At 49.3% G+C, this 21,255-nt stretch overlaps 1 protein-coding gene across 2 annotated transcripts; it reads right to left on the reverse strand.

Annotated features, from left to right (window-relative positions):
* Nucleotides 1-12: 12 nt before the first annotated feature.
* Nucleotides 13-20,819, reverse strand: cers6 (ceramide synthase 6). 2 transcript variants are annotated; one of them, XM_062457941.1, is made up of 11 exons: nucleotides 20,484-20,819; nucleotides 18,890-18,995; nucleotides 18,175-18,305; nucleotides 13,871-13,928; nucleotides 9,517-9,567; nucleotides 9,218-9,310; nucleotides 7,165-7,293; nucleotides 6,933-7,039; nucleotides 1,703-1,859; nucleotides 1,409-1,432; nucleotides 13-1,097 (listed from the first exon to the last, which is right to left on the reverse strand). In XM_062457941.1, exons 1-11 carry the CDS (start codon nucleotides 20,651-20,653, stop codon nucleotides 933-935), a joined length of 1,191 nt encoding a protein of 396 aa, XP_062313925.1. In that variant the 5' UTR covers nucleotides 20,654-20,819; the 3' UTR covers nucleotides 13-932. The 2 variants fall into 2 exon arrangements, with proteins under 2 accessions (XP_062313925.1, XP_062313926.1); XM_062457942.1 differs by lacking the exon at nucleotides 1,409-1,432 and having other exon boundaries at nucleotides 13-1,099; nucleotides 1,681-1,859; nucleotides 20,484-20,818.
* Nucleotides 20,820-21,255: the final 436 nt, after the last annotated feature.

Raw genomic sequence — 21,255 nt, forward strand, 5'->3', positions numbered from 1 at the left:
CGACAAACATACTTTCTAACTTGCAATCTTTAATATCTTCATGGGTTTTATTTGAATCATTTAAACACCATTGTGTCTGCCTCTAAAGAGGACCACGACACTTCATGAAACTTGTACCAGAAATGTATAATACTTAACAAAATTCCTGAATTTGAATTAATTGTTATCCCACACACACAATACTGTGACTGATAGGTCATTTACAGTTTATGAGTGGACCATGTGTTTGCATTGTCCATATTAATGTATTCCGTATTACACCTTTCTATTCATCTGTGAGTGAAACTAATCTGACCAATGATATGGCATTGAACGGGCGAGGTGCACTATGAAAATCGAAACCAGTTCTTCAGCACTTTGCCAAGACTTGTACCGTGTGTGTCTGAAGTAGATGTAATGCTGAACTTAAAAGAAAAAAAAACAGGTGGATTGTTTAAGATTGGATGAAGAACACTGACATGCCGATAAGACATCTTTTTTTTTTTTTTTTACCACAATCTTGAAAAGATATCTATAAAAAGAATAAATAACATAAAAAGACACCAACATACAAAGTGACCACCTAGGTATGCCAGACTACGTGTAAATAGCATGCTTATACCATGAAAGTGGAACGCTTTCATTCATTGGCTAAACAGAGTAGGCAGAACAGACAGGGCTGCTTTGATATTCCACTGAGTGCAGTTTGATGCAAATATAGATGATGATCATAAAATGGTAGAGAGGGAACAGGTAAATAACCAAACTGATGACAGGACTGCCTTCAAATATTATATTAAGAACTTCCAGTACCAGACAAGCAACATTGTTCAAGTCTCTCCCCCTGTTACACGCACGCATGCACACACACACACGCACACACACACACACAGATCTATGAATGGATGTCTGCAGCTTGGTGCCAGTGATGCTGTAGTGTCCCGTGGGGGTGGTCAGTGTTCGTCTGGACAGGGCCCTCCTGTCAGGTAGCCGTTGGTCCCGTGGACTCTGCTGCTCGTCCCATTGGTGCTGCTGCTGCTGTGGGGCTTCCGATTGGCCGGGGGCGTGTCGTCCTCGTCCGAGCTCGACTCGATGTCGCTGCGGTCGTCCTTGGACACCTGTGTGGGGGGGAGAGTAAGGCATGTTAGACTACAGAGACAGAGCACCTGCTGTGGTGTAGGGTCCAAAACACAGAGGAGGGGGAGGGGAGGAGGGGGGGGACTGCTTTCAGGTCTCTAAGCCCACACTCTAGATGGACGTCACATCATAACGCATGAACACACAGTCCAGCAGGTGAAAGTCCACACTACAGGAGAGATTAAACAACAGGGGACCCTAAAGCAACCGCAAGTAAACGCATTATTAAAAAATCACGTTGCTGGATGACAAGCTGGATGCGTCATGCGGTCGGCCCGTGTCGTCTACTCACATGTAAAGGGGTCCACTTCCCTGCCTGCCAGGGCAGCACCGAGAGCAGAGAGATCACAAGTCAGGGAGAGAACAGCAGAAACAGCTCTCTGGAGCTACTGTACAGTCAATCAAATAAGACTCATAACACCAGTCAGACAAAACATCCCATAGGCAGCTCCCAGGGGCAGCTACGGCTAACCCCATGCTTCAAAACGACAGGTCGTCCTGACTGGGTGATAATAACCCCATTCCCGATTCGCCTCCACCAGAACATCTCTCCAGGACGTTGAGGGAGGGGCGTGCGTCGGCTCACCTTCCGCCTGGAGATGGCTCTCCAGGCCGTCTTCACGATGAGGTAGGCCCAGAGGCTGTGGAGCAGCTGCAGGAGGGTGAGCAGCAGGTTGAACACCCACCAGGACGGGTACGGCCCCACGATCTCCCAGCTCTCAAACAAGGTCGTGTTTAAAATCCTGACAGGGACAAGGGAGGCGAGGGTGAGAGAGAGGGGTGAGAGAGAGAGAGGGGGGAGAGAGAGAGAGGGGGGTGAGAGAGAGAGAGGGGGGAGAGAGAGAGAGGGGTGAGAGAGAGAGAGGGGTGAGAGAGAGGGGGTGAGAGAGAGAGAGGGGGAGAGAGAGAGAGGGGTGAGAGAGAGAGAGGGGGGAGAGAGAGAAAGGGGTGAGAGAGAGAGAGGGGGGAGAGAGAGAAAGGGGTGAGAGAGAGAGAGGGGGGAGAGAGAGAGAGAGGGGTGAGAGAGAGGGGGTGAGAGAGGCAGAAGGTGACACGCAGAGAGGCAGACAGGGAGAAACAGAAAGTCACAGAGAGAGACAGAAAGAGAGACAAATGACAGAGAGATATAGAGAACAAGAAAAACAGAGAGGGGACAACAGACAGACAGTCAACTTATTACCTTGTTGAGGTATAAAGCAAAATGCCACATGGAGACACAATGTAATATGGATGACATATGGTACAGTCCTCCTTCAGTAAATTACAGCCATGGAAGAGGTGTTACTGGACCAGTAATTGCAAATGGTAGACTGTGTGAATCTTCCTGCTGCTACTGTGCCGAAGCCATGGCAACCGCTCTCACAAGTACAGTAATGGCAACTTTCTGGCTGCTGCAGGGCTGGTTGCAGGGCTGGTTACCAGGACAGAGGTGTACTGTACAACCCACAGAGTAAGAGAAAGCAAGAGAGCTCACGTCTTGAAATAGATTTCCCTTCACTGTGAAGGATTTGCCTCGTCTTGAAACGTAGGGTTTCAAGACAGCTCGGTCATACAACCGGTAGAGGTCTTGTCACAACACTGATGGTCATTTGTCATTTTGTCCTGGATGTGACTCTGTACCACACGGTGAGGTCACCTCCAGAGAAACATGTCTGCTTTCATTAAACTGGAGTGTTTTCTATGGTCACGACTGTCCATACAGCAAGTGCCTTATTAAAAACACTAAATCAGGTCTCCTTTCACTTTTTCCAGGGACTGTGACAGTGCTGTGAGTGTGCAGGGGAGGGACTGTGACAGTGCTGTGCGTGTGCAGGGGAGGGACTGTGACAGTGCTGTGAGTGTGCAGGGGAGGGACTGTGACAGTGCTGTGCGTGTGACGAGGGGAGGGACTGTGACAGTACTGTGCGTGTGCAGGGGAGGGACTGTGACAGTGCTGTGCGTGTGACGAGGGGAGGGACTGTGACAGTGCTGTGAGTGTGCAGGGGAGGGACTGTGACAGTGCTGTGCGTGTGACGAGGGGAGGGACTGTGACAGTGCTGTGAGTGTGCAGGGGAGGGACTGTGACAGTGCTGTGCGTGTGACGAGGGGAGGGACTGTGACAGTGCTGTGCGTGTGACGAGGGGAGGGACTGTGACAGTGCTGTGCGTGTGACGAGGGGAGGGACTGTGACAGTGCTGTGCGTGTGACGAGGGGAGGGACTGTGACAGTGCTGTGCGTGTGACGAGGGGAGGGACTGTGACAGTGCTGTGCGTGTGCAGGGGAGGGACTGTGACAGTGCTGTGAGTGTGACGAGGGGAGGGACTGTGACAGTGCTGTGCGTGTGACGAGGGGAGGGACTGTGACAGTGCTGTGCGTGTGCAGGGGAGGGACTGTGACAGTGCTGTGCGTGTGACGAGGGGAGGGACTGTGACAGTGCTGTGCGTGTGCAGGGGAGGGACTGTGACAGTGCTGTGCGTGTGACGAGGGGAGGGACTGTGACAGTGCTGTGCGTGTGCAGGGGAGGGACTGTGACAGTGCTGTGCGTGTGACGAGGGGAGGGACTGTGACAGTGCTGTGCGTGTGACGAGGGGAGGGACTGTGACAGTGCTGTGCGTGTGACGAGGGGAGGGACTGTGACAGTGCTGTGAGTGTGCAGGGGAGGGACTGTGACAGTGCTGTGCGTGTGACGAGGGGAGGGACTGTGACAGTGCTGTGCGTGTGCAGGGGAGGGACTGTGACAGTGCTGTGCGTGTGACGAGGGGAGGGACTGTGACAGTGCTGTGCGTGTGCAGGGGAGGGACTGTGACAGTGCTGTGCGTGTGACGAGGGGAGGGACTGTGACAGTGCTGTGAGTGTGCAGGGGAGGGACTGTGACAGTGCTGTGAGTGTGACGAGGGGAGGGACTGTGACAGTGCTGTGCGTGTGACGAGGGGAGGGACTGTGACAGTGCTGTGCGTGTGCAGGGGAGGGACTGTGACAGTGCTGTGCGTGTGACGAGGGGAGGGACTGTGACAGTGCTGTGCGTGTGCAGGGGAGGGACTGTGACAGTGCTGTGCGTGTGACGAGGGGAGGGACTGTGACAGTGCTGTGCGTGTGCAGGGGAGGGACTGTGACAGTGCTGTGCGTGTGACGAGGGGAGGGACTGTGACAGTGCTGTGCGTGTGACGAGGGGAGGGACTGTGACAGTGCTGTGCGTGTGACGAGGGGAGGGACTGTGACAGTGCTGTGCGTGTGACGAGGGGAGGGACTGTGACAGTGCTGTGAGTGTGCAGGGGAGGGACTGTGACAGTGCTGTGCGTGTGACGAGGGGAGGGACTGTGACAGTGCTGTGCGTGTGCAGGGGAGTGACTGTGACAGTGCTGTGCGTGTGACGAGGGGAGGGACTGTGACAGTGCTGTGAGTGTGACGAGGGGAGGGACTGTGACAGTGCTGTGCGTGTGACGAGGGGAGGGACTGTGACAGTGCTGTGAGTGTGCAGGGGAGGGACTGTGACAGTGCTGTGCGTGTGCAGGGGAGGGACTGTGACAGTGCTGTGAGTGTGACGAGGGGAGGGACTGTGACAGTGCTGTGCGTGTGACGAGGGGAGGGACTGTGACAGTGCTGTGCGTGTGCAGGGGAGGGACTGTGACAGTGCTGTGAGTGTGACGAGGGGAGGGACTGTGACAGTGCTGTGCGTGTGACGAGGGGAGGGACTGTGACAGTGCTGTGCGTGTGCAGGGGAGGGACTGTGACAGTGCTGTGCGTGTGACGAGGGGAGGGACTGTGACAGTGCTGTGCGTGTGCAGGGGAGGGACTGTGACAGTGCTGTGCGTGTGACGAGGGGAGGGACTGTGACAGTGCTGTGCGTGTGCAGGGGAGGGACTGTGACAGTGCTGTGCGTGTGACGAGGGGAGGGACTGTGACAGTGCTGTGAGTGTGCAGGGGAGGGACTGTGACAGTGCTGTGCGTGTGACGAGGGGAGGGACTGTGACAGTGCTGTGCGTGTGCAGGGGAGGGACTGTGACAGTGCTGTGCGTGTGCAGGGGAGGGACTGTGACAGTGCTGTGCGTGTGACGAGGGGAGGGACTGTGACAGTGCTGTGCGTGTGACGAGGGGAGGGACTGTGACAGTGCTGTGCGTGTGACGAGGGGAGGGACTGTGACAGTGCTGTGAGTGTGACGAGGGGAGGGACTGTGACAGTGCTGTGCGTGTGCAGGGGAGGGACTGTGACAGTGCTGTGCGTGTGACGAGGGGAGGGACTGTGACAGTGCTGTGCGTGTGACGAGGGGAGGGACTGTGACAGTGCTGTGCGTGTGACGAGGGGAGGGACTGTGACAGTGCTGTGCGTGTGCAGGGGAGGGACTGTGACAGTGCTGTGCGTGTGACGAGGGGAGGGACTGTGACAGTGCTGTGCGTGTACAGGGGAGGGACTGTGACAGTGCTGTGCGTGTGACGAGGGGAGGGACTGTGACAGTGCTGTGCGTGTGACGAGGGGAGGGACTGTGACAGTGCTGTGCGTGTGACGAGGGGAGGGACTGTGACAGTGCTGTGAGTGTGCAGGGGAGGGACTGTGACAGTGCTGTGCGTGTGACGAGGGGAGGGACTGTGACAGTGCTGTGCGTGTGCAGGGGAGGGACTGTGACAGTGCTGTGCGTGTGACGAGGGGAGGGACTGTGACAGTGCTGTGCGTGTGCAGGGGAGGGACTGTGACAGTGCTGTGCGTGTGACGAGGGGAGGGACTGTGACAGTGCTGTGCGTGTGACGAGGGGAGGGACTGTGACAGTGCTGTGAGTGTGCAGGGGAGGGACTGTGACAGTGCTGTGAGTGTGACGAGGGGAGGGACTGTGACAGTGCTGTGCGTGTGCAGGGGAGGGACTGTGACAGTGCTGTGAGTGTGACGAGGGGAGGGACTGTGACAGTGCTGTGCGTGTGCAGGGGAGGGACTGTGACAGTGCTGTGCGTGTGCAGGGGAGGGACTGTGACAGTGCTGTGCGTGTGACGAGGGGAGGGACTGTGACAGTGCTGTGCGTGTGACGAGGGGAGGGACTGTGACAGTGCTGTGCGTGTGCAGGGACTGTGACAGTGCTGTGCGTGTGACGAGGGGAGGGACTGTGACAGTGCTGTGCGTGTGCAGGGGAGGGACTGTGACAGTGCTGTGCGTGTGCAGGGGAGGGACTGTGACAGTGCTGTGAGTGTGCAGGGGAGGGACTGTGACAGTGCTGTGCGTGTGACGAGGGGAGGGAGAAGGACGGCCGTCAGGCTCAAGGACTGCAGCTGATTTACTATTCACTCACATCAAAGCAGGCCTGGCAAATATATTCCATTACAATTGATATGCATCAATCTGACTAATTACCTAGCGTGATATCAGAGAAAAAGAAACAATGAGATTTTATCCGTGTTGCAAATGTCTGACCAGTGTCGGCCACTGAGGCCCAGGCCCCTCAAACCCCACGCTCTCTAGATACACTTCAGAGTCCTTTCATACATTTTAATGATGTCTCAATGTCCAATCAAGCGACCGGTTTAAAAGATTAGGGATAATGCCAATAATGATTTGCCGTCATCCCATTTGCTATCCACTTTCATGTCGGAGGATATCCATAATGTGGCCGTATCCATAGTAACTATTACCAAGCAACAACATTCACCAGGACTTGTATGAAGCCCAACCTTCACAAGAAAAGGAAAAACGTTTGTGGCATCTGAAAGAGCCTCACATGTAAACGCAAATAGAAAGTTGAATTGTCTGCACACCGCAGTGACCCGTCCCTGGCGGCACAAGTGCGGCAGACAGATTCATTCAAACAGGCTCATGGTCAGAATGAGAGTCCTGTCCTCTCGGGGGGTGCTCTCACCACACAGGATAGACACCCAGTCTGGAGCTGATGAAGAGAATGGCGAACATGGCAAACAGCAGGTTGCAGAGCGTTTGGCACTTGGCGTAGTTGGCCATCTTGGCTGCCTGCGAAACACAAACCGCACACATCCTCCGTGAGGAACGGCTTCACGGCACCAACAAAGAAGAGGAGAAGGAACGCGGCGGGAAAACGACAGGAAGTGCTCGGAGCCCCGCCCCCCCCGGCTCACCTCCATCAGCACGTCGGCGGCATCGTGGACGCACATGACCAGCGTGCCCACGCGCGCCATGTTGTTCACGTAGGAGAAGGTGATGAGGGAGATGGTCGCCAGGTGGTGAAGGAACATGATCAAGAAATCCTGGAGAGAGAGGGCGGGGGGCGCACAGTTGTCATAGTAATATCACCATTTGCACAGAGAGAGAGAGAGACAGAGAGATGCAGGTTGTTTCTCTGATCTGGGTCACAGCGAAGGGGATGTACAGGGAAGCAGGATGGGGTTCCTGAGAGCCTTGCACCGTTACAGGGGCATCCTCAGTCTACATACTACAGCCTTGTGACAAGCAGATTTCTGTCATGTCATCATGCAGATGGCTTGGAAGGAGTTTTCCAAACAATCATTGGTGACGAGACCCAGCTTTTTCCGTATCGTAGATGCGAATATACTGTACATGCCACGACAAGCTGTATGTTGCCTCTGGATACAGACTTCAAATACTCAACTTAAATATGTGATTGCTAGGGCGGATTGACAGTAACTAAATGTGTCACTGAGATCTAGGTGCAAGAGAATCTTGTTACTGCAAACTACATTAGAGAACGACACTAGAGGAGTCTACGCTACACTTACAAGTTTGGATGGGGGGGGGGGGGGGGTGTTAGTCTTGTGAAAGGGAAAGCTTTGCCTGTGGATGGGTGACATGATGAAGCCGGGGGGGAGGGCAGGCGAGGAAGAGGATAGAGCAGCGTACAGATGGAAGGCAGGGCTACAGAGTGCAGGGAACATACTGGAACTGTCAGGGGGTGCAGAGAGCCTCCTCAATGTGGTGACGTGCATGAGAACACTGAAAGGAGAAACAAAAAACAGACAACAGACAACATGCCAACAGTCAACACGGAAGATGAGAGGGCGGAGCCGTCGACAGCACAGCATCGTGGGATAGCTGTGAGGTGTGCCATGGTGTGGACAGGACGGGGTGAAGAGAGGACGAAGAGCAGCAACCGTGTGGGCAGCATGCAAATCCATTTGTTTTTATGGAACCACAACCAGGAAGTGAAATATGAAAAGGTTTATATAAATGATGTCATGGGTGAAATGGGTGGTCCACAGACAGACAGTAATGCATGTGAAAATAATCATTTCTCTTTGTGCGCCTTTTTGATGAGCGTTAACTCCCCCGTATCTGACATCCGATACACAGAGACGATGTGTGTGTCTTTGCTCGTCACTGGGCGACAAACATCTGCATAATATAATATGAGAGCGAATTTTACAGTCTCCTTCATTGTGGATGTGAGTGTCAATCCACAGATTATTTGCTTTCAGTCAGAGGATTAAGCTGGACTGGGTCAGAGAACTAGGCCTCCTGTGGACCAGCTGTCTGTGTGACTCTCAGTTAGTTTGCAGGACTCTGAGTCCACATGCTGTGGAGAGGGAAAACAGATTAGAGAAGTAAGAATAAACGGAAAAAAATATCTCGGTCAATATTCCTTTTGTAACTGTGACTGGGTGCTTATATTGCAGGTTCTATAAATAGTAATGTAACTAAAACAATAACCCTGGTGGGGAATGTACCGATGGTTGGATTCTAGCAGCCAAAGGCCAAAACGAGACTTCATCCAAAACAAAGAGGAAAAAAACCTTTGAGAATGTTTTTCAGTAGATTCCACTTATAAAAATATGAGGACACACACACACTCTCTCATGGGAAATTACTAAATAATAATAATACTTTTCAAAGCCATGGAGCAGACAATGGTTTGGGGGTTGAAAGTGCAGCCAGACGATACTGAGCACTCCCGGTGAGAGTACGGGGGGGGGGGGGGGGGGAGTTTGACTGAGCGAAAGCAAATGAACAAAACAGACTGAAAATCAATGATTATTATTGAAGTGAATGAATGCCTGTTGAAGTGAATGCCTGTTGAAGTGAATGCCTGTTGAAGTGAATGCCTGTTGAAGTGAATGCCTGTTGAATGCCTGTTGCTTTTTGTAAAAGCTTGACAAAACAGATTGGAACAATGTCTGCGATGACCTGATTTAACATCTGAGCCGGCTGGTCTCCTACCTTCCTCTTGAAGTCCGTAAACTGGGAGAAGAGCAGAGACAGGTAGAAGGACAGCTCCAGTATATAGTAGTAGTGGACGTCCACAGACAGCGGCTGGAGGAAAACACAGAACCACAGAGTGCAAAAACAAAAAAATCTACTGTTGCTCAAGTGGTTTAGTCAGTATTCGGTTTTGATCCAAATGACCACAAAGTGGTCCTTCTGCCAAATGACCACAAAGTGGTCCTTCTGGGAATACCCTCTCGACTTGCATCTACAGCGAACACGGAGGACCTGTGCTGTTATGACTGTAGCCTCACCTGGTAAGGGTAGTTGTACCAGCACTCTCTGGTGTTCCACAGCCACGGTGTCTGAGGACACAAACACACATTAAAGAGAAAGCTGAAACATCGTCTTGGAAACTCAAAACACTCAAAACTGACATTAGCCACGTAGGGCTGTGTTGGTAGAGCTCTGAGTAATCGAACTCCTTTTTCACACAACACTCAGACATTTGTTCATTTGCACCTTGATGACCATTATGCTAAACAGGGGGGGGGGAGGGGAGTCAGAGAGACCGTCTTCACACCTTGGAGGACACACCATGAGGAGTCGTCTCAACAGTGAAGAGGAACGTGAAACGATAGACTCTGGAATCATCGTTAAAAGCAAAATTTCTGTCAATACCGGTTAACAGCTTTTTAACTCCATGTTGGGTAATAAACGGGTTTATTCTTTTACAGAACACATTTTGTGGTAACGTTTTGTGTCACATTTTGTGGTAACGTTTTTAGTATTGGAGTCAGGTGGCTGAGCGGTTAGGGAATCGGGCTAGTAATCTGAAGGTTGCCAGTTCGATTTCCGGCCGTGCCAAAATGATGTTGTGTCCTTGGGCAAGGCACTTCACCCTACTTGCTTCAGGGGGAATGTCCCTGTACTTACTGCAAGTCGCTCTGGATAAGAGCGTCTGCTAAATGACTAAATGTAAATGTAGTATTGTATTATTTACACAGGTTTTACACCGTTGTGCGCGTAGCAGGTAATATTCCTTTTACATATTCCTTTGTTTTACAAAAGCGTCACATTTTGGTCTCCTGCAACCACTGAGTGAAATCCGGTGATTGTTTGAATTGGTTTCAGACTTCCTCGTTGTTGAGTTCCCCCAATTTGGTTAAGATCTGTGGGTTCTGTGTTTCAGACAGGCTCCCTGGAACTTTGAAACTTCACTCCCGTGCCATGATTGCCTTTGTTAACTTATTTTCTGAAGGAATGCTTCTGTATGGATTTGTTTTATTAATCCTGCGTATTGATTCTCTTAGCATTTATAAATTAAAATACATTTTCAATTTAAAGTTACTGGTCCTCCTTGTACATATCTTTCCACACACGGAGGGAACACGACACTGAGCTAGCATCGATGAGCTATTAACTGTTCATAAATACATGCTTGTTACTGCAAGGACAAGAGTCACTATAGTAGGGCTTCCCATGCACGTCACTGTGACCACTGACTGTTTAGCTCTCAAGGTTATAGGTAACGGTACATGCACATTTCAAAAGTTGAATTCATATATTAACAAGGTTATTCCTTGCAGTCATAAACAGTCCTACAATCAGGGACAAGAAAACCCGCCCTAACAACTGCTTTTCTCTCTTGGACCAATCAAAGATTAGGTACCAAGAGAAACACTGAATGAAAGTAGCTCAACGCACCCTCGGCTGATATCAGTGCACTGTTGTGCTGTTCCCAAAAGAATATTTACATAACTTACATCATAAAGTGAAATCAATCTCTGGTGCTGAACACTGCCTCTTTACCTGATGGCTGTTTGTTTGAGGGGCCAACGGAAAACTGAAGCGGCTCGCTTGGCTGCACTGAGAACATTTGCTTGGAATTTTATGTCAGGGTACTCAATGCATTCAGTGTATAATAATAATAATAAAAGTAAATAAAGAGTTCTCAATTTATGATTTTTCACAAGGAAGCTGAACACATCGATAAAGGTCCTGGTTGTAAATACCGAAGACGACCTACATTAAATCATACAACTAAAGGAACATTCACCCATAACCAACCCAATTATCTGCAAGGACCCAAGGAGGTCATATAAAATACGATACTGGAAGTTTCCCTTTAGGAAAATGTCTCGTGGAGGAAACCTGCAACTTAGGTAGGCCTGTTGAGTCTGCACACCCAGCACTGTGTTCCTGACCTGCAGCACAGCACACCCAGCGCTGTGTTCCTGACCAGCAGCACACCCAGCACTGTGCTCCTGACCAGCGCTGTGTTCCTGACCAGCTACACACCCAGCACTGTGCTCCTGACCAGCGCTGTGTTCCTGACCAGCTACACACCCAGCTCTGTGTTCCTGACCAGCTACACACCCAGCGCTGTGTTCCTTACCAGCGCTGTGTTCCTGACCAGCTACACACCCAGCGCTGTGTTCCTGACCAGCGCTGTGTTCCTGACCAGCTACACACCCAGCACTGTGCTCCTGACCAGCTACACACCCAGCGCTGTGTTCCTGACCAGCGCTGTGTTCCTGACCAGCTACACACCCAGCGCTGTGTTCCTGACCAGCGCTGTGCTCCTGACCAGCTACACACCCAGCGCTGTGTTCCTGACCAGCGCTGTGTTCCTGACCAGCTACACACCCAGCGCTGTGTTCCTGACCAGCTACACACCCAGCGCTGTGTTCCTGACCAGCGCTGTGTTCCTGACCAGCTGCACACCCAGCGCTGTGTTCCTGACCAGCGCTGTGTTCCTGACCAGCTACACACCCAGCGCTGTGTTCCTGACCAGCTACACACCCAGCACTGTGCTCCTGACCAGCGCTGTGTTCCTGACCAGCTACACACCCAGCACTGTGCTCCTGACCAGCTACACACCCAGCGCTGTGTTCCTGACCAGCACTGTGTTCCTGACCAGCTACACACCCAGCGCTGTGTTCCTGACCAGCACTGTGTTCCTGACCAGCTACACACCCAGCACTGTGTTCCTGACCAGCGCTGTGTTCCTGACCAGCTACACACCCAGCGCTGTGTTCCTGACCAGCACTGTGTTCCTGACCAGCTACACACCCAGCGCTGTGTTCCTGACCAGCGCTGTGTTCCTGACCAGCTACACACCCAGCGCTGTGTTCCTGACCAGCGCTGTGTTCCTGACCAGCTACACACCCAGCGCTGTGTTCCTAACCAGCTACACACCCAGCGCTGTGTTCCTGACCAGCTACACACCCAGCGCTGTGTTCCTGACCAGCTGCACACCCAGCGCTGTGTTCCTGACCAGCGCTGTGTTCCTGACCAGCTACACACCCAGCGCTGTGTTCCTGACCAGCGCTGTGTTCCTGACCAGCTACACACCCAGCGCTGTGTTCCTGACCAGCGCTGTGTTCCTGACCAGCTACACACCCAGCGCTGTGTTCCTGACCAGCGCTGTGTTCCTGACCAGCTACACACCCAGCGCTGTGTTCCTGACCAGCGCTGTGTTCCTGACCAGCTGCACACCCAGCGCTGTGTTCCTGACCAGCGCTGTGTTCCTGACCAGCTACACACCCAGCGCTGTGTTCCTGACCAGCTACACACCCAGCACTGTGCTCCTGACCAGCGCTGTGTTCCTGACCAGCTACACACCCAGCACTGTGCTCCTGACCAGCTACACACCCAGCGCTGTGTTCCTGACCAGCACTGTGTTCCTGACCAGCTACACACCCAGCGCTGTGTTCCTGACCAGCACTGTGTTCCTGACCAGCTACACACCCAGCACTGTGCTCCTGACCAGCGCTGTGTTCCTGACCAGCTACACACCCAGCGCTGTGTTCCTGACCAGCACTGTGTTCCTGACCAGCTACACACCCAGCGCTGTGTTCCTGACCAGCGCTGTGTTCCTGACCAGCTACACACCCAGCGCTGTGTTCCTGACCAGCACTGTGTTCCTGACCAGCTACACACCCAGCGCTGTGTTCCTGACCAGCACTGTGTTCCTGACCAGCTACACACCCAGCGCTGTGTTCCTGACCAGCGCTGTGTTCCTGACCAGCTACACACCCGGCGCTGTGTTCCTGACCAGCGCTGTGTTCCTGACCAGCGCTGTGTTCCTGACCAGCTGCTATTAATAAAGGCCCTGGAGACCTGACCCTGCTGCAAGGAACCGACTCATTTTACAAAGTGCTTCGTCACGCAACTTGTTTCACTGAGAAATTCTGGCGGCTCCCCATCTGCCTCGTCCCCTCCTCGTCCCCTCCTCGTCCCCTCCTCGTGATCAAGATTAGACTGATAAATCCTAGACGGAATGGTTTAAGCATTCAATTACTAGATGCTCTTTCAGACCAAGGCCACACACTGTTACACAGAGTCGGCAACACTGGATGCAGAAACAAAGAACATCAGTGGATAGTAGCGTGATGCTAGCGTGTTCTGAATGGTGCTCCTGTGCAAATACACAAATATCTGCATTATACATACTGTACTGAGAACATGGATCCATTATTTAGCAGCAACCTTTCCTGGTTAAAGTGCTTGAAAAAAGGAACATAATTTGTCAGCTGTTCCTCCTTGCAGTGCAACAATCTCTCTCTCGTTTCACTGACATACATACTGCATGACAACCGCAGTGTGTGATACTGGATATCTGATCATAGATTTGTCTCAATTCAAAACAAAAAGATAACTTACCTTTTTAAGAAAACGAACTCCATAGGTAAATATGTACAGGTAAAACGAAAACCTCCACCTATAATGAATGACAAACACAGAATACCAGTTAGGAAGATAGTTTTGTGGCCCAATGTATTCTCTGTAGACATCCAGGAAATGTCTGAAACGAGAAGAGATGATTCAAAATAAAGGAGTGTTCTACCCTGGTCCTCAGGGCCCAGTGTCCTGTACTAGAAGTTTCCCTGCTCCAACACACCCGATTCAAATAAATGGGTGTTATCAAGCTCAGCAGAAGCCTGATAGCAACTTGTTCATTTGAGCCAGGTGTGTTGGAGCAGGGAAATGTCTAGAACAATAGAGTGGGCCCTGAGGACCCTGGTAGAAGACCACTACTCAGAACAACCCAAGGGGGAGTAAAAAACAATGCAGGTCATCACAGACATTGTTCCTCCTTATTCTGAGTCAGACAGTCTGTGTTTTCACTCTCGAACTGAAACAGAAAGTACACCGTGGGCACAGCTTTGACTAGTGAAACCAACCACCAGTGACACATACGGTGTCACTGGTGGGGGGAAAGCACATTTCATTCTGGTCTGAAAACCCAACATCGGCCAGTGGAGACTTAAGTCATCTTATCCATATTGTAGGTTCTCCATTTATTTAGTAGATGTTTCCTTTTGAGTTCAGCCCAGAGTCTGAACCTCTGTAGTGTCAGACGGACGCAGGCCCCTCGTGTCCTCAGGGAGACAGCGAGACTCGACAGCGTGGCAGGAACACTCGTATCCCAGCCCTGCCTTCCAGGATGACTCACTGGAGCCTGAATGCCCCTGGCCGACAGCCTGACCGACAGCCTGACCGCTCCACTGGGGAAGGCTCTGAGGCCAAGTAGGCTTGGCAAAGTGTGGTGGATTCTGGGAGATTCTCATGGATGGGTGCAGTTTTCTGGCCAATGGGGCCACTGCGTGAATTAGGAAGTATGAAAATTGAGCCATGAGCCAAATGACGCACACAGTGGTTCTTTGTTCAAATCATCAGACCGGGTCAGTATTTGGGCCAGTTGCCTCTTTCCTGTTTAGTTTTGAAAAAAAGTCAATACTACCAGAAAACATCCAACTCAGAGCTCATCTAGCAATGTTACCCGTCATCACCCTCAAGTAATGTCCAAAATCTTGACACCCACTTCCAGGATATTGGGTGTTTTAGAGGGTCCAATGGGAGTCAAGAATGGGCAGGGGGACAATAAAGTTTGACCAAACAAACTGCTGCACAGCAGAGCAAGTAGTCTCTTGGGGAGATAGATGATGATGCCTTTTCACCTCCTCCTGGAAGGATTCAAACATTGAGACAGCTTTCTATTCGTCCTCAGAATGACCCAACATGTGAAACTTCATCCAGGTCTTGAGAGTTTCTGGCTGTAAGATGGCTCAGGCGCTCATGTAACAGACGTGGTCTTGCAAGCTCCGTCAGAGGTATCGGGCAAATCGTCCCGCACTGGGTTCGAACTTACCACCTCTGGCTTCCCAAGCGCCACCACTACCAACTACGCCAACGAAAAGCTAGCTATTCGTTGATGCGGGTGGCCTGTTACATACCTGAGGAGTGAGTTTCACCGATACACATCGGCTACACTCAGGCGCTCGGGGTGCGGACAGGAAGCCCACACGGTGGAGCTCCTATAAACGGACCCCAACCAAGACGCAGATACGGAGTCTCAACACGCGCAGCATCATGTGACGTGCACGCAGCATGGCCCTTACGTGCGGTGAGAGGACTGGGGCGCTGTGCCCACCGCGCTGTGCCCACCGCGCTGAACGGGGGCAACAGTGAGCTAAATGGACAATGTCTTTTCTATAAGGTAATGTGAAAACCCAAGCTTCATCAAGTTCTTGGTGCTTTACATACACACCATTAAAACACGTGCTCTTCTTCAAACAGAAAAGCCATTTTGTTGTTCCTAATGAACGGGACAGGCGTCAGTCTCAAATCACAAGTACATATTCTCTCAATTGATTAATTGTCCAATGAAGGAAAAATTCATAAATAAATAAAAACATCTACCTAACGATAGGTCAAGACTGTTGCTTGGCAACTGGTAAGTCAAACACTGCAAACGAGTGGTGCTGAAGTGCTGCTGAATCAGGGTTATTTACGTACAATTACTATGACTCACAACCATCCTCTGCACTGAATCTGGCTGATGAGCTGGCACGCTTTTTACCCAACACTGTACTAGTCAGTGTGGGATGTGATACCATTGCATTTTAAACCAACAAATGCTCTTTGAGACAACATGATGCAAATCAATAAACAATGACAGCAATGCTATGTTTAACCACTAGGAAGTTCCAGGTGTACTTCCAATAAATACAAAGGATTGATTTGGAATAGATGGGTCAGTAAAATGGTCTCTTGCAGGTTGGCCAAACGCTTACATAGAATTAACACAAACCAAAGTGCACTTTGTTTTGTCTCAATAGTAACTGGGACTGTTTCTAGTGAAAGCACACCACAGTCTGTTTACGTGTTCTCGTTGCTTCGAGCACAGCTCCATATCAGTTCACCCATCTCCAGGTCAAAGTTTCTTAGAGAATCCTGAATTACCAGAGTTTGAAAAACATGCCAAGGACGTGCAAAACTGTTTGGGGCTCCGCTAAACATCCAAGTCATCTCAAGAACATTGATACCCACTTTTCCATACTTGAATATGTACATTGGAGTACTTAATTCCACTCTTACAACGTTAATACAAGTTCATATCCACGCAAGTCGATATCATAAAACACAAATCTAAACTCTTCCCTTCGAAGCTAAATTGATTATTTTCCAGTTATGTAATTCAAGAAATGACCACCGAGGAGGCTGAGGAATATCTGTTCAGACAAGCAGCGTCGTGGTCGACCAGACAGAGCACAGGGCGCCATGGTCGACAAGACAGAGCACAGGGCTTCATGGTCAACAAGACAGAGCACAGCCAGAGCACAGGCCAGAGCACAGGCCAGAGCACAGGCCTCACAACGAGAACAGTGTCTTGACGGGCCTGGATAAAACTATCTAGAAAAGACTCGCTCTGTACGCTGCAGTATATCTGCCTGCCTCTCCTTGCTAGAATAATGAAATAAATCAAAACAGACTGCAGATTAGCAATCCTAAAGTGTCAGGGACAACAGGATGTTATCAAACCCAAACAGCTGAACAAAAGACCAATTAGAGCAGGATGACTGCTGAAGAGTATGCATAGAGAATGCATTGTAAACAACTGGGACAGCGTAGAGACAATTCCAGAGTCCAATCAATTTACAGTCTGCTAACAGATGCAGGACAGCCCTTTTTTTTTACCGAATTAACATAAATGTAAGTTCACCAAATTGCAAACACTATCCAACAAGAATTTTGAAAGGAAAGCTGCGTCCTATTTTCTGTGAAACTAAAAACGAACCAGCAGGCATTTCCTCTACAAGAGGTCTCCTCTGAGAGCAGTTACCCCAGCAGGGGGAGAGACACTGTCTGCGTTCCCTCTACTACTGGGGCCAGACATGAGCCCGACCTGACAGGTGAACCCACTAGCTGGCCAGCAGCATCACTCTGCCCACAGATGAAGAGAGTGCTGGGGCCAAGCAGACATTATTTCCTGAACTGGAGCACTGCGGGTGCAGGCAGAAACAACACTGGCTCACGACACCCCTCCATGTAAGAGTGGGATTAGTTCAGAGTTGAATCGTGTCTGTCACTGTCAGATGGTAGTAAAGGTTGATGCAAGGTATCCTACATCACAACCCCCACTCTACAAAAAGATCATTGTGATTTTGGACCAGTGTTTCCCCTAGGTTTACAGCTTTGGGGGGGGGGCGATGGCGACCATGTAGAGACAGAAATTACATGCCGTTGTGTAAATAAGATAGATAACATAAGGCCATTTAGTTTGTTTAATAAAAGAGCAAGCTATAGACCTGTTTTATAGGAAAGGCAACCTCAAATGACTTATTTTGTGATCGGACGCCATATATATAAAAAAATAAAAATAAACCAGTTAATAAAAAAAAATATATATATATATATTTTTATTTTTATTAACTTGACCTTCCAGGGGGGGGGGGTGAGGGGTGCCGTTGGGGGGGCGGGGCGCCCCCCTAATATAATGGTAGGGGAAACACTGATTGGATGTTGATGTTTGGTTATACTGATCTGTGGAAAACCTCTGAACCCCTTGTGACATTACTTGTAAAAAGGGCAAACATGCAAATAAATAAAATAAATAAAATAAAATAAAAATGGGATTTTATGAGGAGCATGTTTGGTGTAGTGGTGTTGTGGACGGTTCTTACATGCTCTCGCAGAAGCGAGCCAGGGTGCTGGGCTTCTCCTGGTTGCGGCGCTGCCTAAACCAGCGCTGGATAGTGCGGACGTCCCAATCCAGCTGTTTGGACAGGCCCTCCAACCTCTTCTCATCTGGGTGCTGGGAGACAACAGCAGATCTAACTAGCAACAGAGCAACTTCTGGTGTTGGATGTGGTGCAATGACCAAGTCAAGAGGCGAAACAGTCCCATTTTCAGACCCGCAGAAAAAAAGCTCATGTGGATTCTCAATCTGTGATGTTTTTATGGATGTTGATATGAAGATATGTTTCCTGAGACTACTGAGAAGTAGAGGGCTCTTCTGTGTAGTCACAGTATGTAGTTGGTCATCATGTATGAGAAGGGAGTCAGATGGCTGAGTGGTGAGGGAGTTGGGCTAGTAATCTGAAGGTTGCCAGTTCGATTCCCAGCCGTGCCAAATGACGTTGTGTCCTTGGGCAAGGCACTTCACCCTACTTGCTTCGGGGGGTATGTCCCTGTACTTACTGTAAGTCACTCTGGATAAGAGCGTCTGCTAAATGACTAAATGTAAAATGTATGTGAATAGAAAAGTTTTTACATTTCCCTCAGCTCAAAATGACAATGTACCAGAAAGCCAGTTGGGCACTTCTTGCTTTTGATCCAGAAGAAAATCCTTCAGACATGCACTCTGGAAGGGGAAGATGTGAGAACACTGTCCCTTACCTTAGTAATTGCAGTAAAAACCTTCTCCAAGATGGCATTGGGCTGGGCTTTCAGTGGTCCATTGGCTTGTATCTTTAGACCCAAGGCACATGGTCTAGCAATGAACCTGCAAGTGATCACATTGAAGTCATTTTCTAACAGCATATGATTGATACATGGTTTTATGGCAATTGCTGATTCAGTAGGACATAAGCAGTCAGCAATTCACTGGCTGCGTATTAAACTACATTTGCCTACATTAATAAAACCTGCTATTTCCTGTCATACACTGATTGCTAAATATAAGTAGGCCTGTTTGTTTCAGAAATAATACATACAACTATGAGCTCTGCCATTGATGTGGGTTTCACTTTCCAAGAATAGAATAATCAAATGTAAAAAAACAGCAATAAATGGTTTTATTTTGTCTGCCAAAGGCTTATGAAAGCAATGAAATGTACCCAGCAATTATGCCAGTATAAATCTCAAAATGAATACTCTGCAAGTATGTGAATATATGTGTACATTTAGATTGCGTAAGTACAACGCCAGCTTTTGGAAGGCAGTAAATGGAACTAACTGATTCTAGTTCATTCTGCCTAAAATACATATTGCCATTCTTTCCCCAGGTGAGAACTGTGTCTTTGGAACTTCTGAAATTTGTTAAGAAGTTAACACACCATTTCTTTTGACCACGGTAGGCTACAACGTCTCTACAAAACTTCATAAATTACTTAGAGAGATAGACTATTTCAAACGTTATCTAGTTTAGCTTTTCCTATTTTAAGTATATTCCTTATAGTTTCTACCTGCACTTCTATTGTATCAGTAATGAGGAACTGTTTAATTCAACGACCTGCTTTTAACTGATGGTGCGACACAGATCTACTGTAGCCTATGCAAAGATCTGGGTTCAGTAGCATTAGCATAGGTAAGTGGAATAGCACAGCAGGTCACAGGAAAGTGAGAGCTGAATAACACCCACATCACTGTAAATACGCCTCTCTTATGTGGCCATACATTTGCATTGTGTTGATTGATGCATAATAACCGCGACATTCAATGGGCTAACATCTGTCAAATAAAGATGAAAATAGATGTACAGGCCTAGCTACAGTACACGCCAACGTGAACGTGTCAGTCAAAACAGCTTCACAATGCTGTGGTTGAACTATTTCATGAGAGTCTCTGATGGTTTCCAAAAAATGTACCGGCCACTGCGAGGTCAGAGGGAAATTAGGCGAGCATGACTCGAATATGTTCTTCCAGTAACTTGCGGCGTGGGCAGCACGCTGAGAAGGGTAAACAGAGCAAATACTTCTCAAAATAGGCTTCCATTCCTAACGCCTGTCTACGTTGCAAACAAACGTCCACGTTTCAAACAAAATGCTAGAAATTAGATCTAGGCCTGTATATGTCTCAATATCACAAGTCGTGTAGCCTGTCCCATTGTTTAGACATTCATGTGGGGGATGATTACATTTCGCCAACACATTAAGGACTAGTCCTATGTTGACTATACACTGACCCACCAACTACCAACGAAATCTTGTATTATACTCAGACAGGCATGGTCAGTGGACTGTATGTGCATTCTGCAAGTTAATACACCTACCTTTCGAACACCAGCCGTATCATAAAGATGCAGAATGCTAAAGGACACGCCAGATACAGATCCTCGGCTTGTGGGAACGTTGCCTCGTCTGTGTTTTTAAAATCAGCCCACGTTACATTGTGAGGAAGCCAAAATCTTTCGTTCCAAAACCACGCCAAAATACCTGCCATCTCCTTTTAATCCAGAGCCTTTGTCCCCTGTACCAATACCCAGGGTGAATGCTATCAATGGCCTGTTACGCAGCCGCTGCGATATTTCACAGCCGATCTCTGCAGGTTTTGGTCTAGGATAGGATCACTGTAGCCTATGTAAGTATGTAAGCCCGCCCGTCTCTTTTTTCCCCTTTGCTATTTCCAGCGTTGTGAAGTCGTCTCAATCAGATTCTCCGCAAGTGATTGGTGCATTGCAATGTCACACATACAGTCGGCATACAAAAATATAAAGATTTCATGACAAAACTCAGTTGACAAAACGGGTTAGTTGAAATACTGTAATCTGAATAAAAAGCTATTTATGGGATAGATTAATAAAAATAAACTATTTCGTTCATCATGTTGCCGGACTATTACTATGGATCCTGGTGCATTACACTGAACATGACATGCAATATCAGAGCTTAACCAGCCTTTTTCTACTGTAAAGCAATTCTGAGCAGCAGCCTTGGAAATACTTGTTAGAATATGCCACCTACTGGCGGTCACATTTTACGACATGATCCTGCCTATGCCAGCCATAAGAAAATGTATTTATCTGATCAAGATTATAGCCATAA

This window comes from Osmerus eperlanus, chromosome 3 (genome assembly GCF_963692335.1).
Source record: "Osmerus eperlanus chromosome 3, fOsmEpe2.1, whole genome shotgun sequence".
NCBI classification, from domain to species: domain Eukaryota; kingdom Metazoa; phylum Chordata; class Actinopteri; order Osmeriformes; family Osmeridae; genus Osmerus; species Osmerus eperlanus.